Here is an 8235-nt window from a genome sequence, read left to right on the forward strand (position 1 = left end):
AGTAAGAGAAGTCAACTCCTGCGAGAGACTCCAATGAACAAGACATTGCGACTGTACGCAAAGCAAAAACACGAGAAAAGAGAAATTTTGAAGCTCAAGGAAACTCACCTATCCTTCCAGGAAACTTTGTTAGGGGAGAGTCCCCATTTGGTGATGCGATGTGGCCCAAGCTCTCGAATGATCAAGGAGCAACTGGGACCTGCGAGGAAAAAATACTGTAAATAAAGACATGAAAGACTTAGAATTCCATTAAGCCATAGAAGACGAAGGATCGTACATGGCCTGGGTGAACTAGCGAAGAGAGCTCTCCCAGCGCTTTGATTCACGGTCATATAAATTCGCCAAGAACACGATGGCAGCGGCATTTCTCCACCCGATAATCCACTGTATAGCAGCCGATCAATGAATCCTTCTGCCCCATTTGATAGTGCGATCGACGAGATAACGCCAACGCTGGCATATGATTGCCTTTTCTTCGTCGCCTTATTCTCTCGGCCCGAGAGAAAAGTTGGTCAATGAAGAGCAGAGCTAGGGGAGCACCAAGACGAAGACGAGGGCGGCCAAGGTCCATCGTTTGCGCAAGGAGTGCGTGCTCTTACTCACAAGCCCAACCTGGACAGCCTCAGGAAACCTGCGCAAGTGGCCCCTGCTGGCCTGGTACCCAGACGAGGAGCTGGTCGCCGTGGTGTCCACCTTGCCACTACACCCCCATGTCCTCGTCGCCCTCGGGCCTCATCTGCGGCCCGTGCTTGCGTGCAACCCGGTCCTCGCTGCGGAAGAATCCGAGCAGTACTGGTCATACCGACACGGCCAGACGAGGTTGCAAGAGCGAGGCGACGATAGCCGGCTCTGGGTCCACATCCTCCACACAAACATTGGTGAGCGTGGCCGCCACCACCTTCACACCTTCGACTCGGGAGGTGGCGTCGCGGGTGCCGAGAGACATGCCTCCCACGGGAGGCCTCGCTGGTGAGTTTGTTTTCTGGGATGGCGGGCTCAAAGGCCTACGACTGGAGCAGCGGCGAGTGGAGTGGGATCGGCATCTCTGAGCAAGGCAAACTAAACTTGCTAGTGTTTCCAAAGCCGGAGGAGTTGGCCGGCTACACTTACTGCCGTGCGTTTCCGTTCCGCTGTGGGCCGAGGATCATGGTGGCCGCGCTGTGCTGCATTGACAACACCGCACTTTTAAGCAGGCGGATGGATGATGGGGGGCTGGTGCTACTGGAGGTCGACCACGAGAGTGGGCTCTTGAAGGCGATAAGTGGTGTGGTGGTGAAGCAGCTTCACGACTTTCATGGGAGCAATTCTGATTACCACCTGCCATGGGTTGTCATGGGTGTCAACCTACTTGTTTTCCTGGAGGATTTTTACTTCTTACGGCCTGTGGCTTTCGACATCAGGTGTCAATGTGTGGCTGGAATTCCCAAGAAGCTATGGCTGCGTCCAACCGTGTTGCATCCCTTTAGCTTCGCAATAGCGGAGCTTGGTTGGCTGCTCCTGTAACTGTAATAAAACTATACTTCAATTTAGCAAGCTTGATTTGCCAAGTTCCATAGAGATACAAAAACCACACCAAATGAAGTGTTGATCATGCCTTTGATAAACTATATATTGGTTCCCATCGTCACTGCCGGTCCAATGATCCCACGTTCTTGAAAATGTCGAAGCAGCTCGAATTTGTGATCCAAACTGCATTTGACCCATGCATAAGCTGTGAAATGATCAAGAGCATCAGGAAACTTTGAAACCTTGAGATGGGGAGATGCTGGTTTTGAGGAAGTTATACTGTTGAGCTTCCACATTTTGCAAAGACAACTCAATCAATCTTCTGCAAAAATCTTCTATCATCCAGGAAGTGAGAGATATGCTATAAAACTGGACTAATGTTAATTGATATTCATACTAGTGACATCGTATTTATGTCTTTAAGGGGCAAATCAAGCCATAATAGCTTGCTACTTCAATAAGTAATTGAAGTATGATTTCTATAGTATGGCTGTACGATCAATGAAGTGTTGGAGAAATTTGTTGAGATGCTCCATGAAGTTGTCAAAGTCATCGTTGCCAATGAGGAGTGCAAATCTAACGTAAGAATTATCTCGCTCATCGTCATATCCACCAGCGCGTCCGATGATCCCTGCGTTCTTGAAAACGTTGAAGCAGCTCGAGTTCATGATCAAGCCTGGATCTTCACATTTGACCCATGCATAAGCTGCGAAATTATCAAAAACATTAAGAAACTCTGAACTGAAGATCTGTTTTTGAAGCTCTTAGTTACCTGGAGATGGCGAGATAATAGCTTTGAAGAAGTTACACTGTTGAGCTTCCACATATTGCAAAGAGAACTGCATCGACCTTGCAAAAATCTTTTCGAGTTTCTGCCATCGAGAATTCATGACTGATTGTGCAAAGTGAAAAATATGCTGCGACTTTGCATAAACTTGAGGATCTCGCGCTCCTGTTTTGGCTCCAGTAGTTGAGTAGCCTTCCAGAACAGCTCTCAGCAGCCGCGATGCTCGAAGCTGTGTGTCATGAGAAACACCATTTGTGTTTAGCAACACATATTGTGAGAGTCTAGCATAAACTTTTGGATCCTTGACAATCGCCCAGCTGCAAGAAAATACATAGAGATCTTATCAAACAAGAAAAGAGAACAAAAAACTGAAGACCAACAACAAAACCACCAAGAACAAGTACAGCAGACTCAAGTGATTACAAGGATGAAGAACTCTAACAAGAAAGACGAGGAAAAGGTCAAATAAGTTTACCCGAGCCTGCTTCCTGCGTGTCCGGTGAGCTTGGAGAGAGTGAAGAGCATAACATCGTCGTCCATGGCCTTGAAAATGGGAGAGTAGTGCGGCCAGTAGTAAGCTCGATCGAAAACCGTGAACGATCCATTAAACTTGAGCTCGGGCTCTTTCATGCTCGCGTCCGGATTGTTTGGAGCCGCCACAAACTCGATAAAAGTTGAGCCAGTGTTTGCAAACTTTTTGGCAGCGATGGATGGCTCGCCACCCCAAATGTATTGCGTGGAAGCGAAGAACTCCGTTTGCATTTGGTACGCCTTACAGAAAAATAAAAAAAGTTTGAGAAAGAGTTGTCCAGGACATCTTACCTGGTAGTATGGAGCTCGTGACACGACGATCGCTGGTGGTGATTTTGGAAGGGTGTTTGAGGCAATTGGAGCTAGGCTAGCGACAGCAGCGTTGATGAGCTCCATGGATCCAGTCCCAATCACGATGAACTTGTCTTTGATCACGGCATTTCCCACGAACTCGTGGACTTGCCGGATGAGCCTCTCCAGCTCCAGCGTGATCTTCCTCCCCTCCCCCGTGGCCTCGGTGAAGTAGCTCATCCGGTGAACTGGCGGGATCACTACTGCTCCAGCCTCGGCATTCGCGTCCCAAAAGGGCTCCAAGAACATTGGATCACCACTGTCAATACCGTGATCAAGCTTGGAACTTAGTTTTCGACTCTAGAGACTTTGAAAGTTTGGTGTGTGATCTTGAAAGCGTACCTATCGACTGTTGCGTTGCAATTTTTTATCTTGCTCGAGCAATCTGTCCCAGCGAAGCACCTGTTACACTCGCACGAAGGCTCTCCATTTGCCGCAAGGATGGTGTCCACGAATACTCGTCCATGGCCCGAGCAAGGAATTGCCGCGGCTTTCTCGGCCTCGGCGGATGCCTTGCTCGTCCAGTGATAATCTCTGGAAGATCTTAAAACACCAGCAGATCGTCCAAGGTGGAAGAACTCTGATTGAAGGAAGAACACCGCGATTGCGAAAGCCAGGAGGAGATTGAGCAGCAAAGAGAGGAGAAGCGCTTGCTTTGAAACGACCCATGGATGACTTGTGCTGCTGACGTAATGGAGGAGAGGCTTCTCCTCATCTCTTGGAGCTCCAGCAGCCATAGCCACTGAAAGAAAACCCCTACAGTACACAACGTACAAAAACTTTAATATAATCAGAGAATATTAATGTTGGGCCCTAGAGAATTATATTCCGTTGCAGGGAATCGAAACCGGGTCTCTCGGATTAGTATTAGAGGCCTCTGTGCAATGCCCATTCGGGGCAAATGCTGCGATCATAGAAGGCCAGGAGACGAGATCCCTATCCTTGTTCTTGACGAAGATCTCTTTAGCACGATCAATAGGTCGTAGGCCCTTGTACATGTTAAGGAAAGGGTATTTTCCAGCACTATTCCATCTCAACCGCCGCCGCAGCAAGCACAATGACTGGCCCACGTGCCGCGAGCCGGGCCGTGGGATGCGGTGCATCCGACGGCTGTTGTTACTTGCTTTCCGCGCATTTCTCTTTCGCGCTTTCCTTGGTAGCTTCTCCCGACACGGGCGTTTATCGTCTTCCTGGGGCGCCTTCCCGGAAGAAAATGTGATCCGTTCGAGGCGCGCGAGCTATGCCGCTCCATCCCCGGTAAGGATCTTTGGCGGAGGCTAGGGTTTTGGATCGAGAGGGTTTGATCCGGCGAGAGAGAGAGAGATGAAGCTGCTCAACAAGATCTTCCACAAGAAAAACGATCGAAGCCCCGTGTCGTCGCCGGATGGAGGCGGCAGCGGCAGCAGTGGCAGCAGCAGTGGCCCGGCCATGGCGAAATATTTCTCCAGGAGCTCGGTCATGTCTCCAAGAACGAAATCGGTGGATGCCGCCAAGGTGCTGCGCGTGCTGGGCGCCGAGAACAGGGATCAGGAGGCGCAGATCATCAAGCAGATGGAAATGCGAGCCGAGGTGGATCCCGACTCCACGGATGTGTCGTTCGAGGAGGTGGAGGATCACAGGCACCCCGAGAGCTTTGCGAGGCCCACGACCCCGGGCTTCTTCTCCGAGCACAGGAGGTCTTTGGATTCCTTCGGCGACACCTCGTCGTTCGAGAGCCGATCCATGTCTCCGACACCATCTTCGCGGCTAAGTCCTGCCAACGATCCGTGGTGTCGATCTCCTCAAAGTCCTCTCAGTGGTAACGGGTATAGCTTAGCGCTAGCAGCGGCAGCAGCAGTCACTCCTGGGAACACCATGACAGATTCTTCTCGTGTTCCACACCCTCTTCCATCGCGATCGCCACCTCCCGCAGCAGCAGTGTGTCCTCGTGCTGGGAATAGTTTGCGAACCGCGGCGCCAGCTCCGTTGCCTCTCCCGAGGAAATCACTGGGATGCGCTCTGGATTTCTCGCATCGAAAGAGTTCCGAGAGGTCACCGCGCTTCTCACAGTCTCCACAGTCTCCCCGCTGGTCTCCTCTCCACTCGCCACAGAGATCTCCTTCCCGGCTGCTAAAGTGTCAAAAGCTCCAGGAACTGGGACGTGGATCTTTCGCGACGGTGTACGAGGGATTCATGTAAGGTTTTTCGTTCTTCTTTCTATCGTTGGTGGCTCGTTTTTAGCCTGATCTTTTCAGGGAGGATGGGAGCTTCTGTGCTATCAAAGTTGTGCACGACTCAATCATGACCGAAGAGACCACGAAGGTGAAAAGTCGTCTGCTCTTGTGCTAACATAAATGTTTTCGTTTCTTCAGGAGGTCCAACTTCTTAGTCAGCTGAATCACCCCAACATTGTGAGGTACCTAGGAGCTTGCATTGTGAGCATCTCGAGGTTCCATGGAATTCATTCTCTTAACACTTCGTTGTCTTTGGGAACAGGATGAAACTGGCTCCCTCTGCATCTTTCTGGAGCACATGAAATCCTCCCTGAAGACGATACTGAACAAACTTGGCGGTTTCGAGGAGAGCACGATACGTGCGTATACACGTCAGATACTTCACGGGCTGGTTTATCTTCACGAAAATCATACGATCCACAGGGACATCAAGTGTGCAAACATTCTAGTCGACTCTCTCGGCCAGGTCAAGCTTGCCGACTTTGGTGTTGCGAAACAGGTATTCCTGTGCTTGTTTTTTTCCTTAGTCGCATTAGTCGCTTTAATCTGAGCTTTGCCGCCGCTTGCAGACCCCACTGGCGTCGTCTTTGAAAGGTACACCGATTTTTATGGCACCGGAGGTACGTTTTGTGAGAGTCAAAATGCGTGACTTGAGGGGAGCTAAGAATTGGTTGTCGTTTCTAGGTGGTGACTCCAAATCCATCCAAAAGATCCTATGGAACTGCCGTGGACATATGGAGCCTTGGCTGTACAATTTTGGAGATGTCAATGGGGAAGCCTCCTTGGAGTGACTTGGGGGTGAGTGAAGAACAAAAAAAATCCTTTTTCTTGTTTTCAATTGACATTTCGTTGTGATGTGCCAACAGTTCGGGGTTTACTTCAAACTTTCGAAAGGAGAGGCCCCTCCAATCCCAGACAGCTTGAGTCCTATAGCGAAAGACTTCGTTCAACAATGCCTGCTCTTCAATCCGGAAGACAGACCAAAAGCCATAGAGCTTCTCCAACACCAATTTGTATTAAACGCGCCGTCATCCGTGCCGTCTTTCCCCACGTCGCCGTTGGCGTCCCCAAGAGCCTCGCCAATGTGAGTCCGACGAGTTCTCTAATTCTTTTTTTGTCCTAACTTGTGATTTGCCTGAAGCAGCCACAGGCAAAGTGGTGCGAGGAGTTCACTAGTGCAAGACACGACACACTTCCATCCAATCGAGGGGCTGAGACGAAACGGGAACCTGACCATGATAACACGAGAGGACTCCGGATTCTCAGCCGTGATCCACAGAACTCGTCTAGAACCTCAGCAGATGATTTATAGAACTCCTCTCAACTTGGGGAGAGAGCCAGAGCTTCAGGGGCTTGTGCTATAGCTTCCCGGCAGCTGGTTTTTTGTAGAAATGATATATAATCTGTAAGTATATCTTCCTGGTTTGCTTTTCGTTGCTCGGATCTAACTAGAGTTTCTTGCGATCAAAGGCTCCATTGTTTCCTAAACCGTGAAGATCTGCTGCCGCTGCTATGCTACGATCGACGAATACCAGAGAAAGCTATGATCGACGACAGAGAAGCAACGGAGACGGAAGAGGAAGAAGAACAAGGCTACATGACGATGCTTGGAGGAAGCCTCGAAGGCATGAAGACGAGACCCATCAAGAGCACGAAGATGATGAGAGGGACGAGCATGAGGAAGAGAGGCGGGGGTGGAAGTGGTGGTAGAACAATGGGAAGGACAACGACCAGGACGGCCACCACAGCCAGCAGCGTGAGCGAAGCACAGTCGAAGTAGTTTACCATGAACAGTGGATCCGAGACGCTGCGATCAGACGAACCATCCGAGGCGGATCTCCGTGGATCAACTTCTACACCATCAAGCTCGAGCTCAAACGTTTTCTTCGAAGAACACGCGCCGCAGAGACACGAGGAGGAGGAAGAGGAGGAGGAGCTCACGCTCATCTTAGAACAAGAGGTCTTGCTCGATCGCTCAGGCCGGAGGAGGAAGAAGAAAAGGAGGAAGAAAGGCCACTGTCTATCATTCTCAGGTTGTTGCAAAGAAGAGAGACAATTACGCTGGAGAGATGCAGTGAACTGGAGCAAAAGTCCTGGATCGATCACAGCAGCAGCAGCAGCAGCAGCAGCAGGAGGTAACAGCACCTACATTCATTGCATTGACATTAAAATCTCCCTTGCCAGGTTCTTTTCTTTCCAGTCCTCGAGGAAGAAGGAAGCTCTCGAAATATTCCCGTAAACTCTTTCGCTGTGCGGCGTCGCTGTTCTTGCGCAGCGCGAATCACCAAGTGTAAGTGTGTGTGAGAGAGAGGTAGAGCTTAAAGCCACGGAGAGAGAGAGAGAGAATGGAGAGAGGCCAAGTTCTTCCCCCCCTTGCTAATGCTCTACGTCTTTTTCTCTTCTCACACCCAACAAAAGAAACAAGAAAAGAAAGAGGGGTCGCGAGAGAATCGCCAGGAACCTTGTTCGATTCAGAGAAGCTTTGGTGTTTTTTTAATCTTTGCTTGAAACATGGAGAACAAGAATGGAGGTCGAATTTTGGGCTTGTACATGCATGATTCAGTGCTCTGCAAATGCGTCCTCTCGGTCCCCAAAAGGAGGAAACCTCCATTGTTGTCTCGCGATTATCTCTGTTTTTTTTTTTTCGCAGTGATTTGATTCCTTGATTCCACTGTCTCCTCCTTTGGTTTGGCGCTAAAATGGATCAAACACTTCGGTTTCGCGGTAAAATGGATCAAACACTTTGGTTTGAGAGACCCCAGAAGTAATATAACGGTCGTGGTGAGATCACGATTACGACACAGTTGCTGGGGTCCAATCCGACCACCGTTAGTTCTAAGCATCTGG

General features: G+C 49.9%; 2 protein-coding genes across 4 annotated transcripts; one reads left to right on the top strand and one right to left on the bottom strand.

The window, feature by feature from the left end:
- Window positions 1–1872: 1872 nt before the first annotated feature.
- Window positions 1873–3916, bottom strand: LOC9633280 (tryptophan aminotransferase-related protein 4). Its single transcript, XM_002960710.2, has 5 exons — window positions 3518–3916; window positions 3116–3434; window positions 2769–3064; window positions 2279–2610; window positions 1873–2212 (listed from the first exon to the last, which is right to left on the bottom strand). Exons 1-5 carry the CDS (start codon window positions 3910–3912, stop codon window positions 1986–1988), a joined length of 1569 nt encoding a protein of 522 aa, XP_002960756.1. The 5' UTR covers window positions 3913–3916; the 3' UTR covers window positions 1873–1985.
- Window positions 3917–4314: 398 nt separating this feature from the next.
- On the top strand, window positions 4315–8033 carry LOC9656487 (mitogen-activated protein kinase kinase kinase 3). 3 transcript variants are annotated; one of them, XR_002992413.1, is made up of 10 exons: window positions 4315–5349; window positions 5410–5476; window positions 5527–5589; window positions 5651–5887; window positions 5958–6008; window positions 6073–6186; window positions 6255–6472; window positions 6530–6793; window positions 6859–7523; window positions 7573–8033. XR_002992413.1 is itself a non-coding variant. In XM_024675312.1 (8 exons), exons 1-8 carry the CDS (start codon window positions 4499–4501, stop codon window positions 6750–6752), a joined length of 1824 nt encoding a protein of 607 aa, XP_024531080.1. In that variant the 5' UTR covers window positions 4315–4498; the 3' UTR covers window positions 6753–6821. The 3 variants fall into 3 exon arrangements, 2 of the variants coding, with proteins under 2 accessions (XP_024531080.1, XP_024531087.1); XM_024675312.1 differs by lacking the exons at window positions 6859–7523; window positions 7573–8033 and having other exon boundaries at window positions 6530–6821; XM_024675319.1 differs by lacking the exons at window positions 6859–7523; window positions 7573–8033 and having other exon boundaries at window positions 6533–6821.
- The last annotated feature ends 202 nt before the right edge of the window (window positions 8034–8235 follow it).

This window comes from Selaginella moellendorffii, unplaced genomic scaffold, assembly GCF_000143415.4.
Source record: "Selaginella moellendorffii unplaced genomic scaffold, v1.0 SELMOscaffold_0, whole genome shotgun sequence".
Classification (NCBI taxonomy): domain Eukaryota; kingdom Viridiplantae; phylum Streptophyta; class Lycopodiopsida; order Selaginellales; family Selaginellaceae; genus Selaginella; species Selaginella moellendorffii.

Bases quoted from the DNA above. Each gene is read 5' to 3' on its own strand.
- LOC9633280 (XM_002960710.2), bottom strand. From the start codon at position 3,912: ATGGCTGCTGGAGCTCCAAGAGATGAGGAGAAGCCTCTCCTCCATTAC. The intron at 3,065-3,115 runs GTAAGATGTCCT...TTTTTCTGTAAG, and splicing joins CACGAGCTCCATACTACCAG to GCGTACCAAATGCAAACGGA. The intron at 2,213-2,278 runs GTAACTAAGAGC...ATAATTTCGCAG, and splicing joins TATTATCTCGCCATCTCCAG to CTTATGCATGGGTCAAATGT.
- LOC9656487 (XM_024675312.1), top strand. From the start codon at position 4,499: ATGAAGCTGCTCAACAAGATCTTCCACAAGAAAAACGATCGAAGCCCC. The intron at 5,477-5,526 runs GTGAAAAGTCGT...TCGTTTCTTCAG, and splicing joins TGACCGAAGAGACCACGAAG to GAGGTCCAACTTCTTAGTCA. The intron at 6,473-6,529 runs GTGAGTCCGACG...ATTTGCCTGAAG, and splicing joins TCCCCAAGAGCCTCGCCAAT to CAGCCACAGGCAAAGTGGTG.